At 37.9% G+C, this 26361-nt stretch overlaps 2 protein-coding genes across 4 annotated transcripts in view; both read right to left on the bottom strand.

Moving 5' to 3' along the window:
- The window catches only part of LOC140737003 (uncharacterized), a 66729-nt gene that overhangs the window by 14139 nt on the left and 26229 nt on the right, over nt 1-26361 (bottom strand). The window contains exons 2-4 of one of the 3 annotated variants that reach the window (XM_073063088.1): nt 16072-16196; nt 10106-10146; nt 9061-9135 (exon numbers count right to left, since the gene is read on the bottom strand). In XM_073063088.1, the coding sequence (XP_072919189.1) occupies nt 9061-9135; nt 10106-10146; nt 16072-16138 (183 nt within the window). In that variant the 5' untranslated portion in view covers nt 16139-16196. Of the gene's footprint in view, nt 1-9060; nt 9136-10105; nt 10147-16071; nt 16295-26361 lie in introns of those variants that run through there. The other 2 variants (XM_073063087.1, XM_073063089.1) reach the window with 2 other exon arrangements.
- caiap (CARD- and ANK-containing Inflammasome Adaptor Protein) lies at nt 22631-24880 on the bottom strand. Its single transcript, XM_073062446.1, has 2 exons — nt 23855-24880; nt 22631-23581 (listed from the first exon to the last, which is right to left on the bottom strand). The coding sequence occupies exons 1-2, from the start codon at nt 24878-24880 to the stop codon at nt 22631-22633; spliced, it is 1977 nt and encodes a 658-aa protein (XP_072918547.1).

Below are 26361 nucleotides of genomic sequence, written 5' to 3'. Positions count from 1 at the left end.
TGACCTTTATAAACTTAATTATCTCCCCTTGCTGCGGAATGTCGAGAAAGACCTACGTAGGTGGATGTACCTTCCCATCACACTGATGGGCAGGGTAAACTGTATAAAAATGAAGATAATGCCAAGGCCTCAGTATTTTTTTTCAGTCTTTACCTATCCCATTATCCAATAATTCTTTTAAGATTCTCAATGGACGGGGGGGGCGTCACATGATGAAGTAGGATCGAGACGTTGGGAATCCAGCTCCCTCGTAAAAAGTAATGAAATTGGGTTTAAATGAAGAAGAGTTAACAAATACCTACTAGAAACTATTTATAAGCAACTCAGGATTATTTTTAGATATGGCTCCTAAACCGAAACAGAAGAAAGCTACTACTTCGAAGACTGCGCAAATCGACAGGGAAAAAGGCCTAACCCTCTTGGCGAAGCCTCGTACTCAAGTTGGATCTCCTCCCGGCGAAGTGCATGACACTTCTGATGATGCGGGACAGGAAGTTGCGGCAATGTCGGCGGTCTCTAAGAAGAAACGGCAAGAACAACGCATGCGCGAAGAAACAAGTATGCATGAACAGATATTAACAAAACTACAAATCCCAACTACGGCTGGAAGTGAAACTGGAAGTGAATCAGAAGTGGAATCAGATTCTTTGGGAAACACAGATGAAGAATTAGAGGAAAAGGAGGAGATTAAAGGAGACATAAGAGATATCCTGATATATATGATGAATGAATTAAAAGCTATAAGAACAGATATAAGAAGGATGCAGATTACACTCGATAATGTGGTGGAAAAACAAAAGAAGATGGATAATAAAGTTAAAGAGATGGAAGTAAAAATGGAAGAAAACACTGAAAGAATAGATAAGATAGAAGACAATAATCTTGCCTGGACAATAGAAAGAAAACGGATGTTGGAAAAAATAGATGCGCTTGAAAACTCTAGTAGACAAAATAATATTAAAATTGTTGGTCTTATAGAAGGTACAGAGGGAGAAAATCCAATAAAATTCTTCCAAGAATGGATTCCGAAAATTTTGGAAATGAAAGAAGGAAGTCAAGTAATTGAAATTGAAAGAGCACACAGAACTTTAAGACCAAAACCTCAACAAGATCAAAATCCAAGATCAATTTTGATAAAATGCTTAAGGTACCAAGATAAAGAAATGATCTTGAAGGCAGCTACTCAAGGTGCTAAAAAGAGAAATGGGCCATTGATGATAGAAGAGAAAAGAGTTTTTTTTAATCCAGACATAAATTACGATCTTCTGAAGAGGCGGAAGGAATTTAATCCAGTGAAAAAATCTCTATGGGAAAAGGGCTATAAATTTTTATTGAGCTACCCAGCAAAATTGATAATTTTCCTGGATAACGAAGAAAGATGATTTTTCGTTGATTACCGGAAAGCGGAGAAATTTGTACAAGAACTACCTGATATCCACGAGGAGTAAAGAATTATAGAAATGAAGTGGACTAATGATGAAGACTGAAATAAGGTTGGACTTGACGGACATTTATAAGGAATAAGAAAAAAAAATAGTTGAGGAGTATTAATTGGGAGTAGAGACATTAATTATTTTCTTTTTTTTTCACTAATATATTTTCTTTCTTTCTTTTTGTGGGGGAGCTGGAGGAGCTCCTGATCGACGGCTGCGAGTTTCACGTGTACAATCATGGCGATTGCCATGACCCGTGAAATGGGGTGGGGGGGGGGGGTAATGTTGTGTTTCTTTTTATTCGCAACATTAGTGGAGTGGTATTTTTTTCTTATATATTAGTTACCTTTCTTCTATTTTTCTTCTTTTTTGCCTGGATGGTTGGGGAGAGACTCATAGCAACATGGAGAATTTTAAAGAGTTCCCAAGGTATTATGAATGATTAATTTACTTAATTTTTTAAGTTTTAATGTTAATGGACTTAATGGACCTGTGAAAAGAAAAAGAGTTTTTAACATATATTAAGAAAATGAAAGGAGATATAGCTTTTCTACAAGAAACACATTTAACAGAAACAGAACATAAGAAATTAAAGAGAGATTGGGTTGGAAATGTCATTGCAGCTTCATTTAATTCAAAATTGAGAGGAGTTGCAATTTTGGTTAATAAAACTTTACCAATTAAAATACAAAATGTAGTAATTGATTCTGTGGGGAGATATATGATTATATTGTCAAATTTTTTCAGAATTATGGACTCTTATGAACATTTATGCACCAAATGAAAATGATGCAAAATTCATACAAGAAGTTTTTTTGAACTTGGCTGATGCACATGATAAAATATTAATAGGTGGAGACTTTAATTTTTGTTTAGATCCAGTTTTGGATAGGTCAACTAAAGTTGCTACAAAATCAAAAGTAATAAAACTAACTTTATCATTAATGAAAGATTTAAACCTGATTGATATATGGAGAAAAATTAATCCAAGAGAAAGAGACTATTCATTTTATTCAAATAGACATAAAACTTACTCAAGGATTGATTTTTTTTATTATCAAAAAATATTCAGGATAGAGTGAAAAGTGTGGAATTTAAAGCAAGAATACTGTCAGATCATTCCCCCTTGATAATGACAATGATAATGATGGATAAGGAGGAATCGATCTATAGATGGAGATTTAATTCAATTTTATTAAAACGTCAAGATTTTTGTGATTTTATGAAAAAACAGATTAAATTTTTTTTGGATACAAATTTACATTCAGTTGAGGATAAAATTGTATTATGGGAAGCGATGAAAGCATATTTAAGGGATCAGATTATAAGTTATACATCTAAAATTTAAGGAATACATGGCAGAAATAGATCAATTGGAAAAAGATATCATAAAGTTAGAAAAAGAATCTCAAAGATATATAACAGAAGAAAAATGAAGACAACTTGTTAATAAAAAATTACAATATAATACACTCCAGACATATCGTACAGAAAAAGTAATTATGAGAACTAAACAGAAATATTATGAATTAGGTGAAAGATCACATAAGATTCTTGCTTGGCAGCTGAAAACAGAACAGGCTTCTAAAACAATAAATGCAATTAGAACAAGTGCAAATAAGGTTACTTATAAACCTTTAGAAATTAATGAAACTTTAAAGAAAAATTTATACTGAACTATATCAATCAGAATCACAAAATAAGATTGCTGAGATAGATAAATTTTAATCACAAATACCCCTTCCAAAATTAAATTTGGAAGAACAGAAAGGATTAGATATGCCCTTTACATTAAAAGAGGTTGAAGAAGCTTTAGGATCACTTCAGAGTAATAAATCCCCAGGAGAAGATGGTTTTCCTCCTGAATTTTATAAAAAAATTTAAAGATTTATTAATTCCTCCTCTTATGGAATTAATATATCAAGTGGAAAGAATGCATAAACTCCCACAATCTTTTTTAACAGCGATCATAACTGTATTGCCAAAAAAAGATAGAGATTCTTTAAAACCAACATCATATAGGCCTATTTCTTTGTTGAATACAGATTATAAAATAATAGCAAAAATTTTATCTAATAGAATATCTAAATATTTACCAAAATTAATACATATGGATCAAACAGGTTTTATTAAAAACAATCAATGGATAATATAACCCGGTTACTTAGTATAATTCATTTGGCACAAAAAAGAGAGGAAATGAGTGTGGCAGTTGCTTTGGATACAGAAAAAGCATTTGATAGATTGGAATGGGATTTTTTATTTAAGGTATTGGAAAAATATGAGTTAGGAAAATCTTTTATACAATGGATTAAAACCTTAAATACTAATCCTCAAGCTAAAGTAGTTACAAATGGTCAGATTTCAACACCATTTTGCTTAACGAGGTCAACTAGACATGGCTGCCCATTATCACCTGCTTTATTTGTATTGGCAATAGAACCATTAGCCGAATTAATTAGAACAGATTCAGACATTGGGGGCTTTAGAGTTAATCAAGAAGAATGTAAGATTAATTTATTTGCTGATGATGTTTTGATTTATTTAACAAACCCATTGCAATCTTTGCAATGACTATCTTTTAGATTGGAAGAATATGGGAAAATATCAGGGTATAAAGTAAATTGGGATAAAAGTAAAATTTTACCCCTTACCAAAGGAAATTATAATCAATGTCGATTAGTAACTCAATTTCGATGGTCAATAAATGGGATAAAATATTTAGGTATTAGAGTTGATAATGATGTACAAAATGTATATAAACAAAATTATTTGCCATTATTAAAAAAAATAAGAGGATCTTGATAAATGGATGATGTTACCAATAACATTAATAGGTAGAGTTAATGCTGTAAAAATGAATATATTTCCTAGATTGCAATATTTATTCCAAACTTTACCAATACAATTGCCTCAGAAGTTTTTTCAAGAACTGAATAAATATGTAAGGAAATTTCTTTGGAAAGGAAAGATGTCAAGAATATCATTGGAAAAATTGACATGTAAATTTGATTTAGGAGGGTTACAACTTCCAAATTTTAAGAATTATTATAAAGCAAATCAACTTAGATTTATTGCGTCTTTTTTTGATGAAGAAAAACCGGCATGGATTAGAATAGAATTAGATAAGATAAAAGAAAACATACCAGAAGATTTTATATATAAATGGAAATCCAAATGGATACGGGGAAAAAAAGAATCTCCTATATTAAGACACTTGATTGATTTATGGAATAAGGTAAATATGGACGATGAGATAAAGAAATCTTTATTAGCAAAAAGAACTTGAATTCAAAATAGGCTTATTCCTTTTACAATGGATAATAAACTTTTACATAATTGGTTCCAAAAGGGGATTAAATATATTGATGATTGTTTTGAAGGAAGTATATTGATGTCGTTTGATCAATTAAAAAATAAATATAAAATATCAAACAACACTCTTTTCTGTTATTTTCAATAAAAGGCTTATTTACGAGAAAAGCTGGGTCAAACAATGTTGATGCCAAAACCTAGTGAAATAGAAATATTAATTCAAAAAGGCAGAATTTTAAAAATTACATCCTGTATGTACAATTTGATTCAAAATCAGACAATTAAATCAGGAATTCATAAATCAAGACAAAAATGGGAATCTGATTTGAATATTAAAATTGATGGAAAAAGCTGGTCAAGATTATGTTCTGATAGTATGATAAATACAATAAATGTTCGACTTAGATTAGTACAATATAATTTTTTACATCAATTATATCTAACACCACAGAAAATAAATAGATTAAATTCAAATATGTCTGATTAATGTTTTTGATGTAATCAAGAAATTGGTACTTTTTTACATTCTATTTGGTCTTGTTTTAAAATTCAATCATTTTGGATAAATCTAAGACTTTTATTGGAACAAATTACTGGAGTTCAACTCCCACATAGTCCAATATTATTTTTATTAGGAGACATTGAAGGGACAATACCAAAACTTAAATTGAATAAGTATCAGAAAAAATTTATAAAAATTGCATTGGCAGTAGCCAAAAAAGTTATCGCAGTTACTTGGAAATCTGATTTATATTTAACTATGGATCATTGGAATAATGAAATATATAGTTGTATTCCACTTGAAAAAATTACATACAATCTAAGAAATGAATATGATATATTTTTGAAAATTTGGCTCCCATACCTACAAAAGATAGGATTAAATACATAGGTCCTTTGAAGATAAAATTATAAAGTAATTGGGGAAAGTAAAAATAAATATTAAAATTATTTTGAACTCCATGGAGCATGTGGGGATCCTCCGATATCCAGGCAATCTTTCTCTTTCTTTCTTTTTTTCCTTTCTTTAGACAAGGGTTATGGGGGGGGGGGGGGGAGGGTTAATATTATTTTTTCTCTTTCTTACTATTTTATCATTACATTTATTCTTTGTAATCTTCTAAAAATTTAATAAATAAAAAAGATTCTCAATGGACATATTTGTCTATTTTTATGGTCGAGTAAAATATCTAGAATCTCCATGGAAAAATGGACCTGGGACGATAAATTTGGAGGGTTAAAATTACCAGATTTTTTAAAATATTAAAATACTAAATATTAAATAAAAATATTAAAACCTGCACAAGCACGTTTTATTGCTTTTTTTTTGATGAGACAAGTATTCCTTCTTGGGTTACAATTGGCTTACATATGGTAGGAGAAGAGATGGCAGAAGAATTTATATATAAATGGGACTCCAAAGTAATTAAAAAGAAAACAAACAATCCTCTACTGAGACATGTAATTTATATCTGGGGAAAAAATTAAACAATTTATGGGTCAAAAAAAGGAATATCCTCAAAGATGCCTCCATCTCAGAACATTAATACTCATGACTCTGGGTAATAACCTGGTATCAACACGGTATCAGGCGCATTGAAGATTGTTATAATCAGCAGAAGCAATTTATGTCTTTTGAGGGACTTAAAAATAAATATAATTTATCTAATAACACAGTCTTCTGCTATCTCCAATTACGATCTTTTTTGAGGGACTGTTTGGGTCCATCACTGGCCCTACCAAGGTGCTCAGACATGGAGATTCTAATTCGAAAGGGGAATACAAAGAAATTTATTTCTAATATGTATTCTGTATTCTAGGACCAATGCCCAAAGCTTGGTATATACAGACCGAGGGAGAGATGGGAGTCGGATTTGGGCATTGTAATTGATCATCAATGCTGGTCACATCTATGTTTGGATAGTGTTACCACTCTTATCAACTCTAGATACAGAATGATACATTTTAATTTTTTACATTAGTTGTATCTCACACCTGAAAAAATACATAAAAATAAACCAGAAATTTCTGACAAGTGTTTCAGGTGTGGCATAGACGTTGGTACCTTTTTGCATTCAACCTGGCTATCTATGAAACTGAGATCTTTGTGGATAGATCTGGGAGAGGTACTGGGAAAGATTCTGGGGATGGATTTCCCTCTAGACCCAGAATTGTTTCTCCTGGGGAACTTAGCAGTTTTGAAAGTTAACCTCCCCAAAAATAAATCCAAATTTATTAAAATTGTGCTGTCAGTGGCCAGGAAATGTATAGCAGTAACATGGAAATCCAATTCCCTTGTACATATAGATCGTTGGAATAAAGAAATGCAAAGTTATATACCCTTAGGAATGGATACACTATGTTCATTGAGATTTAGCAACCATATTTGGATTACTTAAATGCCCAGATTGTTTAATCTATGTATTTTAATATTTTAAAATTAATATATCCCTTATTATAAGTTAGTTTCTTTAATTGGTATTTTAAACTGACTGAGAGCGGGATGCCTACTCTTCTATTTCTTTTTTTCTTCTCTCCTTCCTTTCCTCTGTCTTTTATGTTTTTTTTCCTGCCTCCTTTTTTCTAAATGCAGGGAGATGGTGTTGGGATAGGTGTTCTTTTTTCCCCCCTCTCAGACTTATTAATGTATTTGAATTAATTTTTTTCAAATACCAGTGATCATTAATGGAGAATGTGTGGAGCAGGTTAAGACCTACAAGTATCTGGGAGTACAGTTGGACGAGAAGCTAGACTGGACTGCCAACACAGATGCCTTGTGCAGGAAGGCACAGAGTCGACTGTACTTCCTTAGAAGGTTGGCGTCATTCAATGTCTGCAGTGAGATGCTGAAGATGTTCTATAGGTCAGTTGTTGAGAGCGCCCTCTTCTTTGTGGTGGCGTGTTGGGGAGGAAGCATTAAGAAGAAGGATGCCTCACGTCTTAATAAGCTGATAAGGAAGGCGGGCTCTGTCGTGGGCAAAGTACTGGAGAGTTTAACATCGGTAGCTGAGCGAAGGGCGCTGAGTAGGCTACGGTCAATTATGGAAAACCCTGAACATCCTCTACATAGCACCATCCAGAGACAGAGAAGCAGTTTCAGCGACAGGTTACTGTCGATGCAATGCTCCTCAGACAGGATGAAGAGGTCAATACTCCCCAATGCCATTAGGCTTTACAATTCAACTGCCAGGACTTAAGAACTTTTTTTAAAGCTATTATTAATGCTTTTTGAGTTAGTGATTTAGATGCATATCATATTATTACTGAGTTAAGTATTGTATGTAATGAGTTTTTGCTACAACAAGTGTATGGGACATTGGAAAAAATGTTGAATTTCCCCATGGGGATGAATAAAGTATCTATCTATCTATCTATCTATGTATTAATTGTTGTATTAATTGAGTCCATATATTCCTTCTTTAAAATTAAGTAATTTTAAAAATGTGTTGCCTCACCTGGAAGGACTGGTGGGGCCCTGTATGGTAGTGAGGGAGGAGGTGTAGGAGCATGTGTGGCACTTGTTTCTGTTTGCAAGGATAAGTACCAGGAGGGAGATCAGTGGGGAGGGATGAGAGGACAAGGGATGAACATCACATGAACATCAATTTTCTTGAAAACCCTGATCGCATGAACATTGATTTCTCGAAAACCTGATAGCCTGAACATCAATTTCTCAAAGTTCTGGTAATTAACCCCCCTTCACCATTTCCCATTCCCTCTCTCACCTTCCCCCCACCTTCTTACTCTGACTTCTCTTCCTTTCCAATCCTGAAGAAGGGTCTCGGCCTGAAACGTCCACTGTTCACTCATTTCCATAGATGCCGCCTGGCCTGCTGAGTTCCTCCAATATTTTTTGTGTGTTGATTTGGATTTCCAGCATCTGCAGATTTTCTTGTGAGCTTACTCTCCACACCTTACTACTGCCTCAGGTTGCATATCAACTAATTGTACACAGCTAGGACACAGCATTCATGGTCGATCCTGAGCAATGAAGACCCCAGGAAGATCTACCTACTAACTTTGCAAATTTTCAATTTATTCTTATCCCAGAACTCTACAACACGAGCAGGATTATACATGGGTAAATAGGTTCAACAAAATATGACCCACTTCCTCGACAATGCAATGGTATCCACAACTTAATTACTCCACACCAAGACAGAAATATTCAAGAATTGTGCAAATATAACTTCAAATATTTCACATTGAAAAGATGAAAGGTGATTTTGCTTAGACTGGGTTATTCTTTCATCTGTAGTGAAATATTTTAACTTGTTGGTGCAGCTTTTATTTTGGAAATTGAATTATTTACCTGCAGGTAATACTCAATTTCAGACTTGATACTTGGAATCCATTTTTTCACATCAATGGCCGAATTCAATAAAGACTACAAATAAAAACAAAAATAATTCATATTATAGAACATAAATACTTGAATTGAAGCTACCATGTAATAATCATTTCAAGATGTATGAAGGTACTTAGTTTTAGGGTAAAGATAAGATCATCGATCAGATTGCATTGACAATGTTTTTCCTCAGTGAAATGAAAATTACGAAATCAAAGTTGTCAATTCAGACTAGATCAACAACACATCATGCCATTAGGGTGGAGTCTACCCAAACCAATAAAAGGTGTTGCTCCTCCAACTTGAGCATGGCTTCATTGTAACAGTAGAGGAGGCCATGGAATTGGCACGTCAGAATTTGAAGAATTAAAATGGGTGGCCACCAGGAAATCCCACTTTTCCGGCAGACCAGGTGCTCAGCGAAGCAGTCTCCCCATTTATTGTGCGTCTCACCAATATACAAGAGACTATAATGGGAGGACCAGATACTGTAGGTGACCCTAACAGACTCAAAGGTGAAGTCTCGCTTCATTTGGAAGGAGTATCTGGGGCCCTGAATGGTAGTGAGGGAGGAAGTTACTGTAGTAATTTTGTATTGCACTGTATTATTGTCACAAATAAAAAAAATTTCATGACATTTATCACCTACCACCTTGTAAATATTCCTTCCCTCCCCCCTTCTTGCTCGAAATTCTCATCTTTTTTCTAGCCCTGATGAAAGGTCTCAACCCAAAATGTTTACTGTTTACTCTTTTCCCATAGATGCTGCTAGGCCTGCTGAGTTCTTCCAGCATTTTGTGTATGTCGGTTAGATCTCCAGCATCTGCAGACTTTCTCATTAATGTAAAATGCCATTTGGATGCAAGCTACTCAAATGTAACACGTGTTCTTCCAGTTTGCATTTGGCCTCTCCATAGCAAAGAAGGCAAAGACACACAAGTTGATGTGGGAGGGGATAGGAGAGTTAAAATGACATGCTGCAGACTGAAAAATAGCTGTGCATACCCACCAGCTTGGGTCGATTTTGATGGATCTCTCTTATACGGCCCTCTATTGAACAAAAAAAAAATACAGATGAAGGATGGTCAGACATTAATTTTGGATGACAACATTTTGCAGTTAGAGAGTTAGTAAATGTAAAATTTTCAAAGTTTCTTCACAGAGCAATAGCAACAAGATATGACAAGGGGTCAACTATGATATTAGGAGTGACCAAAAGGTCATTCACAGTGTTACATTTTAGAGCTTCTTAGAGGGGGATGAAGCAGAGGTTTGGGAATGGAATTCCAGACACTGGACCTCAAACAACTAAAAGCACTGTTGCCGATAGTAATAGTTTGGTTTTAGAATGCTAGAGCCCAAAATAGAAAGACCAGATATCTCAAACAATTGTAAGGCCTGTGGCAGTTGAAAGGTTAAAAAATAACCACCCTAGAACAGATAACTGTGTGCTTGACTGTTCAAAAACACTGGAGGATCTGAGGTCAGGCAGGATTTATGGAAATGAATAAACGGTTGACATTTCAGACAGAGACCCTTCATTAGGAAGGATGAAGAGGCTAGAATAAGAAGGGGTGGGAAGAAGAGGAAAGAGAACAAGTTAGAAGGTGATGGATGCTGGAAATCCAAAGCAACACGCACGAAACACTGGAGAAACTCAGCATGTCAGGCAGCATCTCTGGAAATGAATCAATGTTTCAGGCCAAGATCCTTCTTCAGGACTGAGAAGGAAGGGGAAAAGACCAGAATAAAATGAGAGGAAGAAGGGCTGATTGGAAGGTGATAGGTGGGTGAGAAAGGTAGGTGGGTGAGAAAGGCTGGGGAAGAACGAAAGATGAAAGAAGAGAGTGGACCATGAGAGAAAGGGAAAGTGGAGGCGATAGGCAGGTGAGGAGAAAAGAGGCCAGAGTAGGGAGTAGAAGGTTGTGTATGTGGGGAGGTTGGGTGGGGGGAGAAACGGGAATTACCAGAAGGAGAAATTGTGGTAGGAAAGGAACCAATGAACACTAGAAACCTCAAGCAGATAGAGGAGCAAGCTGTTACTATAGCAATAGGAGATAACTAGAGGCCCATGTTAAGTCAGTGTGGTGAGATATGGTCATGAGGCTCACTTGGGGCTGCTTTCGAGCAATCTCTACCTGACTGGCCTAATATCAATGACTAGAATGCTACAGAACTGGTGAAATGGAAAATGAATGTTGTTGTGCAACACCAATAACCTAGATGTAACAGACCAAATGGGTTGGCCCTGTTCTGGATTATAAACGTTGTATTATCTAAGTGGAGGAGAGAATAAGGTACAGGAAGAAATTGGTTCTAAGAAAACAGGATTTAGCTTCTCATCAAACTTGGAATGACACTGAACCTGTAGCAAAAATCTAGAACCCACTGGGCTCAATTTTGACAGTTCACTTACATTGACTTTCTACTCTTTGAATTGCAGACTCACTGTGGGTCTGAAATTTAGAGAAAAATTGGAAGCCAAAAGCCTGGTCACGTGGTGACCCGATGGCCAGCATTAACTTAGAACCATAAAACACTAGACCACAGAAAACAGGCCATTCAGCCCTTCTAGTCTATGACAAAACTTTATTCTGCTAGTCCCATTGACCGGCACACAGTCCATAACCCTCCATTCCATGTATCTATCCAATTTATTCTTAAAACTTAAGAGTGAGCCCGCATTTATCATGTCAGATGGCAGCTCGTTCCCACACTCCCACCACTCTCTGAGTGAAGGAGTTCCCCCTAATCCTTTCCTCTTTCACCCTAAAGCCATGTCCTCTCGTATTTATCTCTCCTAATCTAAGTGGAAAGAGCCTACTTGCATCTACTCTGTCTATACCCCTCATAATTTTGTAAACCTCTATCAAATCCCCCTTCATTCTTCTACGCTCCAAAGAATAAAGTCCTAACCTGTTCAACCTTTCCCTGTAACTCAACTCCTGAACTCCTAGTAAATCTTATATGCACTCTTTCAATCTTACCGATATCCTTCCTATAGTTAGGTGACCAGAACTGCACACAATATTCCAAATTTGGCCTCACCAATGTCTTATACAACCTCACCATAACATCCCGACTCCTATACTCAATATTTTAATTTATGAATGCCAGGATGCCAAAAGCCCTCTTTACAACCCTGTCTACCTGTGAAGCCACTTTCAGGGAATTATGTACCTGAACCCCCAGATCCCTTTGTTCCTCTGCACTCCCCAGTCCTGACGAAGAGTCTCGACCCGAAACGTCGACAGCGTTTCTCCCTATAGATGCTGCCTGGCCTGCTGCATTCCACCAGCATTTTGTGTGTGTTGTTTGAATTTACCTGATTTACTTTTGGAGCCTTTTTTAAACAAAGGAACAACATGAGCTACCCTCCAATCCTCTGGCACCGCACCCGTGGCTAAGGACATTTTAAATATTCCTGCCAGAGCCCCTGTAATTTCTACACTAGTCTCTCTCAAGGTCTGAGGAAATATCATGTCAGGCCCGGGGGATTTATCTACCTTTAGTAGCTGTAAGGCAGCAAGCACCTCCTCATCTTTAATCTCTATATGTTCCACAACACTACTGCTTGTTTCCCCTTCCTTCCATATACGCTATGCTAGTTTCCTGAGTAAACACTGATGCAAAATAACTGTTTAAGATCTCGCCCAACTCGTGAGGCTCCACACATAAAGAATCACTCTGATCTTCTAGGGGACCAATTTTGCCCCTTACTATCCTTTTACTCTTAACATACTTGTAGAAACCCTTCAGGCTTACCTTCACATTATCTGCCAAAGCAACCTCATGTCTCCTTTTGCCTTCCTGATTTCTTTCTTTAGTATTTTCTTACATTTTCTATACTCTTCAAGGACAGGTGTCCCCCGCTTTACGGATGTTCACTTTACACCACTTCGCTTTTACAAAAGACCTAAATTAGTAACCTGTTTTCACATTACAAAGAGGATTTTCACTTTTAAGACAATTTTTCCCATATAAATTAATGGTTTTTCACTTTACGCCATTTCGGCTTAAGAAAAGGTTTCATAGGAATGCTCTACCTTTGTAAAGGGGAGGGACACCTGTATCTCATTTGTTCCTTGTTGCCTATGCCTGCTATATCCCTCTCTCTTTTTCTTAACCAGATTGCCAATATCCCTTGAAAACTAAGATACCCTATGCCTGTTAACTTTGCCTTTAATCCTGGCGGGAACATGCAAACTCTGCACTCTCAAAATTTCGCCTCTGAAGGCCTTCCACTTACTGAACACATCCTTGCCAGAAAACAACTCATCCCAATCCACTCTTCCAAGATCCTTTCTCATTTCCACAAAATTGGCCCTTCTCCAATTTAGAACCTCAACTCGAGGACCAGACCTATCCTTATCCATAATTAATTGAAACTAATGACATTGTGGTCACTGGACCCAAAATGTTCGCCTACACATACTTCTGTCACCGGATCTATCTGGTTCCCTAATAGGAGATCAAGTATTGCATTCTGTTTCATCGTCGTCTGAACCCTTAATGCCTAGGTGGCACATGGGGCCTCCACAAGGGTCTTCCATTTCTGCCGGTCTTTCGCTCTGCTGCTCGCCGTTACTCAGTTCATGCCTACTTCATTCAGTTCTGCTTCCACAGATCTCCGCCACGTCATTTTGGGCCTGTCCCTACTTCACTTTCCCTGTGGGGTCCACCTTAGTGCTACTTTGGCTAGTTGATCATTTGGCATTCTCATTACACGGCCCAGCCATCTCCATCATCTTCTTTTCACACAAACTGAGATTGACTGCATATTGCAAGATGTAAGCAAGTCTTGGTTTCTGATAATTCTCAGGCCAGAAGATCTTCTTGATACATCGTAGACATTTTGTCTGGAACGTGTCAAGTTTCTTGCAGATGTCTTTCATCATCTTCAAACATTCACTTCCATAAAGTAGCACACTTGGGATGTTGCTTTTAAAAATTCTGATTTTGGTGTTAAGTTTGAGTTGTGTGGATTTCCAAACTGCATTAAGGCTGCCAAAAGCTTGATTTGCTTTAGATAGTCTTGCTAATACGTGCTTACCACCATCTCCATCAGTGCTGACTTTACTCCCAAGGTACGTGAACTCATCTACCTCTTCCACTTGCTGATTATTGAAGATTACTGGTTGGTGGTTGGAACGTCCATCTTCATGATCTTTGTTTTTCCTCACTTGAACGTTCATCCCAAGTTGCGATGCATATGTTGTAAGTCTGTCTGATTTCTCCTGAATGTCATAATGATGACTTGCCAGCAGACTGATATTGTCAGCAAAAACTAGGTCTTCAAGTGTTGAGGTAAGTGTCCATTGAATACCCTGTTTCTTTTCTGTGATTGTTTCCCTCATAAACCAATCCATTGCTAAAATGAAGAGAAAAGCTTATAGGATACATCCCTGTTTAACTCCTGTGCATACCCCAAAGCTTTCCGTCAGTTGCTTTCCACAAATCACCTTGCACTGAAAGTCACTGTACATCATTTGGATAATGTTTACAATTTTTTGGGAAAATCCCTATCTTCTTAAAATTTTCCAGTGTTTCTCGGTGGATACTGTCAAATGCTTTTTCGAAGTCCACAAATAGTACATAAAGATTGCTGTTCAACTCTGCAGATTTTTTGAAAATTTGTCTTAGTACAAATATATGGTCTATGCAAGATTGACCTTTTCTAAAGCCTCCTCTTTCATAAGTACCTCTATTTATTGATTTAGAAAACTTTCCTGAACACATTTGACAAACTCCAAGCCATCTAGCCCTTTCACAGTGTGGGAGTCCCAGTCAATTTGACTGAATTTGAAATCAAAGACAGAACTCTTCATCCATTTGTTGTGCAGTGTATGTAAAGCAGCATCATGTGATGAAGAAATGCTATTCCTAATATGAAAACTAGTCTCCCACAGAAAAGTTGTGGAAAGATTTCTTATACAAATACTTGTTGAGACTGATCTGCCACTCAACAGGACCATTTCTGACCTTCTAACTCAACACCTTTTCGTGCTATATCATCAAAGGGTGATTGATTTTTCCAATGCACTTAGCACACAAGAACGTGTGAAATTAGCTGCAAAAGCTAGTCATTATGGCATTTTATATAGTGAGCTGTGATTGGGACAGCAATGCTGTGTGGAGAACATATCACAAAACCCTGCCTTTCCCAGTTTCGTGTTGTCATGCCTGGAACCCACCAGTTGAGTGAACTCCCAGATCAATGAAATGCATGGCTTGCTGGGCAGGGAGCAGCAAAGACAATGTACAGCCGTTGCCTGGGAGAACTGGTGTTGGGTGGGCTGCGGTGGCAGGAGCAGGCGCTCAATGCTGAGACCCTGCATCATGGACCCCATTATTGCGAACCGGCAAAGGTGTTCTAACTGTTGACAGATCACCTACCCAGTCTTCCTCCACCCCAGTCAAATCCCTTAGTCTCTCTCTTTACATCACGTTGGACATGATGGACACTACTGTCTCCCCATAGTTACCTGGCTGCAAACCTCACCCCATCCTGAGATTTCTGCAGCTAGACCTTTAAGAACTTGCTCCTCATTTCAGTCCTAAATAGTAAAGACCTATTTCTGAGATTATCCACTACTTAGATTCATCAGCTAGGGGAAACCCCGCATCTACCTTGCCAATATTTAAGAATCACCACCTCACTACTTATTTAACTAATATACACATACACACGCGTCTTTATTATGTTTGGCATTGCTACCGCAAAGACAACAAATTTCACGACGTATGCCGATGATATTAAACCTGGTTTTGACTGCATAAGCAGAACCATTTAAAACGAGTCCTGCAACTATCCTACTAGGGGAAAAAGTATTCAATTCCGGGCGGTTACAATCTGGGGGTTCTCCTCACTGGTACTATCCCTTATTCCAAGCACGTTTAAAGACAATGAAACGTGTATTCAAACAACAAACACGAGGAAATCTGCAGATGCTGGAAATCACGCGGGTTTCCTACCCTCCTTCTCTCTCTGCAGCCACAGTCGATTTAGTCTCCCCAGCTGTTTCTCCTCATTGCGAGCCATCGTTGGCGTTTACGAAGGCGTTCCTCCTCCTCCGGGTCTTCCTGTTTCCCGAAAGCCTCTTGGGAAGAACAGAGAGAGAAAAAACCCACAACGGTAACACGTGACGCACAATCAAACGTTTGACTGAGACGTTGGAGAAGAAGGGGAGGGGTGGAATCTGTGTTGGGCGGACAATGACGCACATCATGTCACGTGGGAGGAAACGTGAGTACTGGGCGGGCTATGACGCACGCCGTGTCACGTGGGAGGAGGCGCGGGCGCTGGGCCGGCTGTGACGTGCGGTAGGAGGAGGCGGAGGTGTTTGTCTGGCGGTCTGACTGTGGATAATGACTGACGAAGGCTCGGCTGTTCCTCAGGCTGCCGAGGGGCATCAAATCATAAAGCTGACTTCACTCCAGAAAAGGTTCTCGACCCAAACCGGTGACTGTCCCACTGAGTTCCTGTGCTACTCTGGATTCCGGCGTCTGTATTCTGTTGTCTTAATTTTGACACTCTTGAAGCAGCCTGATCATTGATGCATGGTACAGCTGTAGAACTCAGTCCACTTGGACTGAAGCCATGGATTTCCCAGAATGTGCAAAGGATCTTGGCACTGGGTGAGGACTCCCAGAATAGTACATGGTTCTCCAAGAATGAAGCCAGGGATCGAAAATGAGAAACAGGTGCTTTAAAATATCTGTTATGGTAGGACATTTATGACAAATGGACCATCTAGCACACTCCCATCATCCAGCGCCAGGTCTGTAGACCTGCAGGTCATACATATGAAGTATACATCCAAGTACAGTTTTGGCCTCTACCACCTTTAAATCTTTGTCCCTGCCTATTCACATAACCAATCTATATCAACAACCCCCCCCCCCCCCAAGCCTCTCAGCATTCTCCTCACAACCTATGCTGTTAACTTACTTGGTATTACCAGCAAATTTAGATCTTTTACACTTGGCCCTTTCTTCTAAATCACTGATACAGATTGTGAACAGTAGGAGCCCCAGTAAATTTCCCTGCAATAGTCATTGTCCTTCAACCTGAAAATAACACATTAATCCTTACTCTCTGCTTTCTATCTGTCAATCAGCCATCAATTACCAGTTCATTATCCCCAATCTCATGAGCTCTAATTTGTTTAACAATCTGTACTGCAGTACAAATACACCAAACCATCTAGGTTTACCTTTATAAGTTCTACTAACTGAGACCATGAAAATGATCTGTCAAGATAAAACTCATTTGACAACCCAATCCTATTATTTTAAGTGTTTGGTTACCAATTCTTTCTATTTGATTCCAACAATTTCTCTGCTGCTGATAGCAAGCTAATTTTTCTATAGTTACTTTTTCTTAGATAATGAGGTTACATTTACAGTGCTTCCTTCTAATCTGTGAAAACCATTCTAGAATCTGGAAATTTGCAAGATAAGTTCAAAGTAAATTTATTATTGAAGTACATATATGTCACCATATACAACCCTAAGATTCATTTTCTTGTGGGCATACTCAGTAAATCCGAGAACCCATAATAGAAAGACCTCACCCAATAGGGCAGACAAACAACCGATGTGCAAAAGGCAAGAAACTGTGCAACACAAAAGAAAAATAAAATAAATAAAGAAGCAATAAATATTGGGAACATGAGATGGAGAGTCCTTGAAAGTGAGTCTATAGGTTGTGGGAACAGTTCAGTGATGGGGCAAGGGAAGTTGAGTGAGGTTATCCCCATTGGTTCAAGAACTTGATGGTTGTGGGGTTTATACTGTTCCTCAAACCTGGTGGTGTGAGTCCTGAGGCTCCTGTACCTTCTTTCTGATGGCAGCAGCAAGAAGAGAGCATGACCTGCGTGGTGGGGAATCCCTGATGATAGATGTTGCTTTCCTGTGACAGTGCCCTGTGTAGATGTACTCAGTGATGGGGAGAGCTTTACCTATGGTGGACTGGATCATATCCACTACTTTGTGTAGACTTTGACGTTTCCATACCAGAATGTGATGCAACTAATCAATATATTCTCCACCACCCATCTATAGAACTTTGTCAAAGTTTTAGATGTCGTGCTGAATCTTCGCAAGCTTCCAAGGAAGTAGAGGTTTGGTTGTGCTTCCTTTGTAATTGCACTTATGTGCTGGGTCCAGGACAGGTCCTCTGAAATGATAATACTGAGTAACTTAAAGTTGCTGACATGCTTCTCTTCTGCGGACTGGCACATCCACTATCTTCATAACCACTTCTTATAAAGCTGTAGGATTCAAGATCCTGGGAATTTATCAACTTTCAGTCCCATTAATTCCCCCCAAACTTATGTTTTATTAATACTAATTTTGCAGAAGTAATTTACTGTAGGCCTCTAGTTCCAGTAAGTTTGCTTTATTTATTTACCATGAAGACAATTCCAGGTGACTTGTTTTCTTTCTCTGCTATTTCGCTATTTTCCGGCATGACTCTACTGCTTCATTTTATAAATAACACACACCAACTTTATCTAATACTTTTCTTTGAACATTTCTGTAGACGCTCTTACAGTGTGTTTTGATGTTTTTCACAAGAATATTCTTGAATTCTACTTTTACTTATCATTGCTTTTGCCCTGTTTTGCCAAATTCTGAAACTTTCCCTATTTTTAGCAAAATAGTTTCCTTTGACAGAGTACTATTTGTTGTGGGGCGGAAACTTACTGGGCTCAAATCACAAGCTTTCTTTTAGGTTTGCACTTTATAGGGTTGAATTTAGGTTAAGATATTCCAACTGTCATGATATTTGCATCTAAGTCTTACTGGCATTTGTCTTGTGCCAAGAGAGTCATAGAGTTATTCAGCCTGGTAACAGACCCTTCTGCCTAATTTGTCCATGTTGACCAGGGAGACCTAAGCTAGTCCCATTTATTTGCATGTGGTCCGTATCCAGCTCAACCTTAACTATCCACGTACCTGTCCAAGTCTGTTTTAAACATTGTATCACACCAACCTTTACCACTTCCTCTGGCAGTTTGTTCATAACCACCACTATCTGTGTGAAGAATTTGCCTCTCAATTCCCCCTTAGCTGGTATAATATCAAAGTAGTTTAAGTCCTGAGCAAAAATGTTCTTCAATCTTTATTAACAGACCCTACTACTTCTACCAAAATATCAAACTTCCTTTGACATTTGATATTTCAGTCTACATTTATTTGGACTGCCACGTTTGCTTTGATTTCTCTAGGTCTTCCACTCAGTCAAGACTAGGAGAAAAGCCACAGAAATTCATACATGACCACCATGAACAAATACAAATACAAAGCATTGAATCAGGCAAAGAATAATGAATTTTTAATAGTTAAATTTACCTTTTATGAATATTTCCACAGTTTTCTTGCATTGTTTCAATTAATACATTATATTGAGTTTGCAGTCTTTCATTATGATGTATGTAAACAACAGTAAGACCAACAGATTTGCAACATGCCCATTCTATTTGGGATTAGTGGACACAAGTTGTTTAATAATACTTTATTAACTATAATAACTTAAGTTTTTCTGACATGATTTCAATCAGATTGTCTGGTCACATTTGTAAAAGAAGGTCTCTACAGTTGTATCATGATTTATGTGGGAAGGTCATTCAGACCCTCAATAAATGATATTTCATGGTTTCAGTTGTTCTAACTCACACTGCAAACCTGTAGTGGGCTATGTTAGATGACCGCCAGAAGATTAACCTAAGCAATCCTTACCATGAAGCATAGAGGCCTGACATCCATTAACCTGATTATATTTAATTTTAGTGACCGTTTCTATGCGCTCCTGTGTATGTCTGTAAAACCTGCATTCTTAGTTAAAATTAATTAAACTTATTCACACATCTTATGCCCATTTTCCCTAAGACAATATATTTCTGTACAAGTCCCCTTAAACATTGCACTTTCTGGGTAATGGTATGATTACCTGTCAACTAAAACATGATATCCGGCATCCATACTATACCAGTATATCCATTTACTAATGAAGTTTCCATTAGAAAGCAAAGAAAATGCTCAAACTGAACTATTTGAATTATAGCCTTAGAGCAAGAACAATCTCTTCTTCAAAGCAATATATTATCATTTATAACTTGGGGGTAATGGTGCAAGTTATAAACAAGGAACAAGAACTCAGTTGAAACCCTGAGAAAGGTGTATGTTTTGCGTGTACACATCAGTATCTGAAACTTAAGCACTATGTCATGAGAAAGAATGGATTTGGATTATGAAAACCACTAATCTGCTCAAACCCTGCAAATATAATCTGAAGAATAGAACTTCAGTCTTTACTGTAGTATCACAAGAAAGTAGCAGCATGAGTAGGCCACCAAGCCCCTTGAGCCTGTCTTTTCAATATATTTAACTGTGGCTGATTTATGCTGACCTCAACTCTTCTTCTTTGCTGTTTCCCAATATCACTCCATCTTTCAAATGTTTATCAACTTCTACCGTATGATCTGGCTTCACCAATCTGGAGCAGAGAATTGCAGAGACTTTCTATCCTCTGAGAGAAGAAATTTTTAAGCACCTCAGTTTTAAATTTTCACAAACAAGAGAAAATCTGCAGATGTTGTAAATCCCAACAACACACACAAAATGCTGGAGAAGCTCAGCAGGCCAGGCAGCATCTATGGAAAAGAGTACAATCGATGTTACGGGCTGAGACCCTTTGACAGAACTGGAGAAAAAAAGCTGAGTAGATTTAAAAGGTGGGGGGAGGGGAGAGAGAAACACAAGGTGAAAAATTAGGACAGAAAGGCATGGAAGAAAGGAAAGGGGGGAGAAGCACCAGAGGAAGGCAATGGGCGGAAAAGGAGATAAGGTGATAGAGGGGAAAGGGAATGGGGAATGGTGAAGGAGAGGTCGGGTGGGGTGCATTACTGGAAGTTCGAGAAATTGATGTTCATGGCATCAGGTTGGAGGCTACCCAGATGAAATATAAGGTGTTCTTCCAATCTGAGTGTGGCCTCATCACGATAGTGGAAGATGCCATGGATAGACATATCGAAATGGGAATGAGAAGTGGAATTAAATGGGTGACCACTGGGAGATCTCACTTTTTCTGGCAGACAGAGCATAGATGCTCGGCAAAGCAGTCTCCCAATCTACGTTGGGTCTCACTGATATACAGGAGGCCACACCGGGAGCACCAGACACAGTATATGACCCCAACAAACTCACAGGTGAAGGGTCACCTCACTTTGAAGGACCGTTTGCAATTATCAATACTGTACTCAAAATTTCATTTGATATTCTTTAGGAGCTAGGAAATATTTAACGGTGTTCTTAGAATTTAGACTTCATTTTGAGACTTAAATATATTGTATTCAGTGTATTGTGAGATACAGATAGATTTGCTAGACAGATTTTCCTCATTCCATGTTTTATCCTTGCTAATGCTTCAAAAGATGTTTACTTGTTTCTGTAGCTCAAACCTGCTCTAAGCATGTTAAATATGAAGATTCTAGGGAGCAAGGGTTAGTGGATGAGATAGAATAAACTCAAACACTATTTACCATCTTAGCAGTGTTGAACTGATTACTTTGATGACTTTTTGGTAAACCTGAGTGAAATTTATATGCTTACAGTGTAAAATTAAAGTTTACTAAAGAAGTTGCAACATATATCTCCAATCAGAAACACTATACATTTAAACATTTGTAGAACTTATTTGATTGATGTCATTTTCTTAAAAAGAAAGACAGAAAAAAACGATTACTGTTGCATAGAAAGGAACCACATTTATGAAAACCCAAAAAAGTAACAGGATGGTAATAATCTTTGTAGAGTAAAAAATAAAAGTCTTGATACACAATCCAACAGTAAGTGCAACCATAACAAAGGAAGTTATTTCTGAACAAAAATTATAATTAGTTTCTAAGTAGCAGAATTAATCAAGAGGTCTTAACAATATAATAATATTAACCACATGTGCCACATTTTGTATGCATCAGCCAGATCAGTGTAATGGTAGACAATTGTTCAAATGGAAGATACCGGTACTTACTTAAAGAGATTAGTGTGGAGCATGTGTAATAATCTATTGAGCCACAATAGTATAGCAGAAGGACAAAGTGTCTTTACCCATTTGCTCCTCTCTTCCTCTGAAAATGCTATTGCAATCAATGCAGAATAAGTTTGTAAATTGTGAATTTTGATGTTACATGGTGGACAGCTATTCAATCTTGTGTTGGAAAGGCAGCATATACCTAAATCTAATGTAGTCCTCATCAAATGCTGATAACATCTGAACAAAGGTCACTAGATAGCAATCAGGAATGGAAACAATTGATAAATTCCTCTTTTGTATTCTTTCCCCCTTCCCCCCCCCCCCCCCAATCAGCCTCAGAAAAGTAAAACTTCTTAAATAAATCTAGCTGAGGCTTGTCACTCAGCATAAAATGGAATGGAAAATAAAACCATACTGATCTACTAGATATGTTACAGGCCACACCAAGCACTGCCTTAGCCAATTAAGCCATCAGTAAAATTGAATTTGTTCTTATCTAGTTAACATCATTTTTTTTCTCAGCAGTATTGCTATCTGCTGGTGGTTATCTGTGTCTCTGCTTTCTGCAACTTGAAGAGGGGTCTTCTTTAAGCTATTTGTAGAGTGGAACTTGGGTATTTCACCATCAGACCAGTTGATTAATTTTTGGGCAGTACCAATGTTGCCTGATTTGCAAGCACAATGTAGTGGTGTGTCTTTGGCATTGTCTAAGGCATTAATAGAAGCTCCAGTGACCAACAATAATTCTACCAATCCCTCGTGGCTGTGTTCTGCTGCAAGATGTAATGGTGTTTTGCGCCAAATATTCTTATCATCAATGTTTTTATTTTTCCCAGCCAATAAAAGTGCTTTGACAACAACACTATGACTTTTGCTGGCTGCATAATGCATTGGAGTATTCCCGTCCATATCCTTTGCAGCAAATCTGGCCCTTCTGCTTAACATCATTGATACAAAGTCCAAATGACCTTCATTAGCAGCCAGATGGAGTGGGGTTTTCTTCTCTTTATTTACTGCATTAGGGTCAGCATGGCTTGACAGAAGCAGCTCTGCGATAGAGGCATCTCCAACTATAGCTGCCATGTGCAAGGGTGTTCTCATCAATCTGTCTTTAGCATTCACATCAGCCTTGTTCTGAAGAAGACACTCTACTGTTTCTCGGTTACCTCTTTGTGAAGCAATGTGCAAAGGTGTAATTGCCTCTTTAGCAATGGCATTGACCTTTGAACCTGCTCTTATTAAAGCTTCTATCATCGGTGGCTGATTATGAAAAGATGCGAAGTGCAGAGGTGTTTGATCACTGCAGCCGATAATATTTACGTCCATCCCCTCATCAATCAGCAGCTTTGCAACTGAAAGTGATCCAGTCTCAGCAGCAAGGTGCAGTGCACTGTTCATATTTGGGGTCCTTTCATTTAAATGAGCTCCTTTAGTTATCAGGACCTTGACAGATTCAGTATGCCCAAGTTCTGCTGCCAACAGCAAAGGGGTGTATTGCATTTCATTTTTGGCATTAATATCGATGCCCCTTTCAATTAGAACACCCACAGCTCTGTGTTGATTTTTCTGAACTGCTTTAAAGAGTGCATTGACTAGAACGTTAGGGCTAATCCCAGTGGCATACTCCAAGATCAGTTTAATCAGGGATTGGTTATTACTATCTAATGCTCCATCAATCATATCAACATCAACTTTGGCTCCTGCCTCCAGCAGTACCTTCACAGTACTGAGATGTCCCAGGGAGACAGCGTGAATTAGTGGGGTCCTGTTCTTTTCATCCTTAATGTCTGCAGCAGCTCCACATTTGAGAAGAATTTCTGCAATTTTACTTTCATCCCTGAGAGCAGCCATGTGTAGAAAAGATTTCTTTCTCTTATAATTTCTAGCTTCTTCTTTCAACATCAGCTTCACGACAGAGAAAAAATTGTTCTGGGAAGCTAAGTGTAGGGGAGTTTTAGATTCTGTATCCAAAGCATAGCTGTGTGCTCCAGCTTGAAGAAGGACTTTGGCTGCTGCTGTATGCCCTTTCTCTGCAGCCCGGTGAAGAGGTGATTGCCCCTTGTTATCCTTTACCTCTAGCTTTGCTCCTTTATTCAATAAATATTCAATGATCTTAACATGTCCATGGGTAGCTGCAATGTGCAACAGGGTTTCATTAAAAGCATTTATATCATTAATGTCACTGTGTCCAATAGCTTTATCAAGACTGGATAGATCTCCTGATGCTACAATCTGAAAGAGATGAGCCAGCTCATTGTGCACTGGTCGAGTTTGAACAGCCGTCTGTAGCTTCTGGTGTGGCTCCTTTTTAGATGCCACATTTTGCACTGGCTTACCAACATTTTTTGAGGTATCCTTAGGGATTTCATCCTTATCTCTCTCCAAAAGATAACCCACAAGCTGTCTCTTAGCATCCCCAAAGCTGCTTGACACATTACTGACATAGCTTCTGATGTAATTGTAGAGAGCTGGTTCAACATGCTTGAGACAAGGATAGAAGAACAGTCTGCAGGCTCTCTCACCACAAGAAACCAACATGTCTAGGACTCTGGCGTTCATTTCCTCACGTGTCCTGTAATTCAACACTGCAATTCTTTTCTCTGGTGAAATGACACGATTCTCAATCAACCAGTCTAGAAGATCATCAGTGTGGGTAATCCCTGCTACTAGTTCTTTTTTCTTGCTCTGCAGAACTTCAATAGCATATGGATTTGTAAAAATACCTGTGCCATGTAAGGGCATTGTTGCAGATTGACATGAATCCAAATTAATCAATGAATTGAACAGGACCAGAAGAGTTTGTCTTTCTAGCAATTGCCAAATCTTGAAGCAATGAAGCTCAACACATTTTGTAAACGATGTAGTCCATGGCTGAATTATCAAGCAGCTAAAATAGCGTCCTCAGAGCCTCATGCACACAGTAAGTCCACTAATTGCATAAGATGAGTTCTTGAATGAGTCCTTAGTTGTTCCATAGTGCCATGGCAACCAGGTTAATAACCTTGTTCCAAAACAACAATAATATTTAAAATGTTGGCAAACAGGTTATTTGATCTTCAGAAGAAATTCTTGAGGAAGTCCTTAATATCTTGAGGATAAAACTGTCAAAGAAAATCAGTTTGCTCTTCTGTGAGCCAAGCAGTTGTGTGCCATCCAGTAATAGTTCTGTTAGTGGGCTGTTAGAAGTGACGTGAAAATCTGCAACCTAGCTACTGTTGCCTGGAGTGCATTAGTTCTTTGTGTTGAGAACCTAATCCAAACAACAACATACAATCAATGATCAGAGGGAAATCCTTCAAACTGCTTGCAGAGAATTCACCCAAAACTTTTTGAGTTTAAGTCTACAGTTGTACAGTTGGCTTGCTTTGGGATCAACTGTTGGTTCATTTTATTCAGTGATAAAAATGGTCTACAATGGTACATCCTTTCTGCTAGTTCTCCAAATTTGTTTGTACAGAATATGTAAGTTAACTGACTATTTAAGTGGCCTACACATTAGCAACTTTGGATTGTATAATTTTGAACAATATAATGCAATGTTTCTAAAGTAAGAAGTTATATATTGAATCAATAGCTGAAGATTTTCTTTCATGTGGAGCTTGAGTCTGTAATTATAACACTGAGAAAACTGACCATGAATGAAAACTGATTGAAAACTCAAAATCTGGGAAAGTTAGCAGGCCAGGTAACAAATGTGACATTTACGGGAGCATTGTATACAACAAAAACGCGAAGCAATTTTGAGGATCCCTACCACCTATCTCACTATCTTTTTGACCCATGACCATCAGGAAGAAATTACATGAGCATCAGGACTAGGACTGCCAGACACTGGGTAACAGCTTCTTCCCTCAGGCTGTGAGACTAATAAAATCCTTGCTACCACTGTGGTTTCATCACTGGGATAGAGAGCTGTTTACTGTTTAATGTATTGTTTACCGTTTACCATGCTGTGCACTACATGCACTTATATTTTATTAACTTATTTGTGGTAATATTTTGTTTAATATGCTGTATGATTTGTTTTTTTGTGAGTGCACTGTGGTCCGTAGGAACATTGTACAGTACATAGTACATAACAACCAAACAAAACAATCAGATGACAATAAACTCGAACTTGAACTTGCAAAGATCAGCTGAAAGGTTCAACATGCGGTCATGTCACACAGCCTGGGGAACTTCCAAGATTACGTCTTCAGAGCCATTAAAAGTGGTGGTTGGGA

This window comes from Hemitrygon akajei, chromosome 12 (assembly GCF_048418815.1).
Source record: "Hemitrygon akajei chromosome 12, sHemAka1.3, whole genome shotgun sequence".
NCBI classification, from domain to species: Eukaryota; Metazoa; Chordata; class Chondrichthyes; order Myliobatiformes; family Dasyatidae; genus Hemitrygon; species Hemitrygon akajei.
This window is presented reverse-complemented; position numbering and strand designations above follow the sequence as displayed.

Excerpts from the sequence above, each read along its gene's own strand:
- caiap (XM_073062446.1), bottom strand. The coding sequence starts at position 24,880 with ATGCCCTTACATGGCACAGGTATTTTTACAAATCCATATGCTATTGAA. Across the intron at positions 23,582-23,854 it reads GACATCTCAGTACTGTGAAG|GTCCTGATAACTAAAGGAGC; the intron begins GTACTGCTGGAG and ends GAATCTGTCAAG.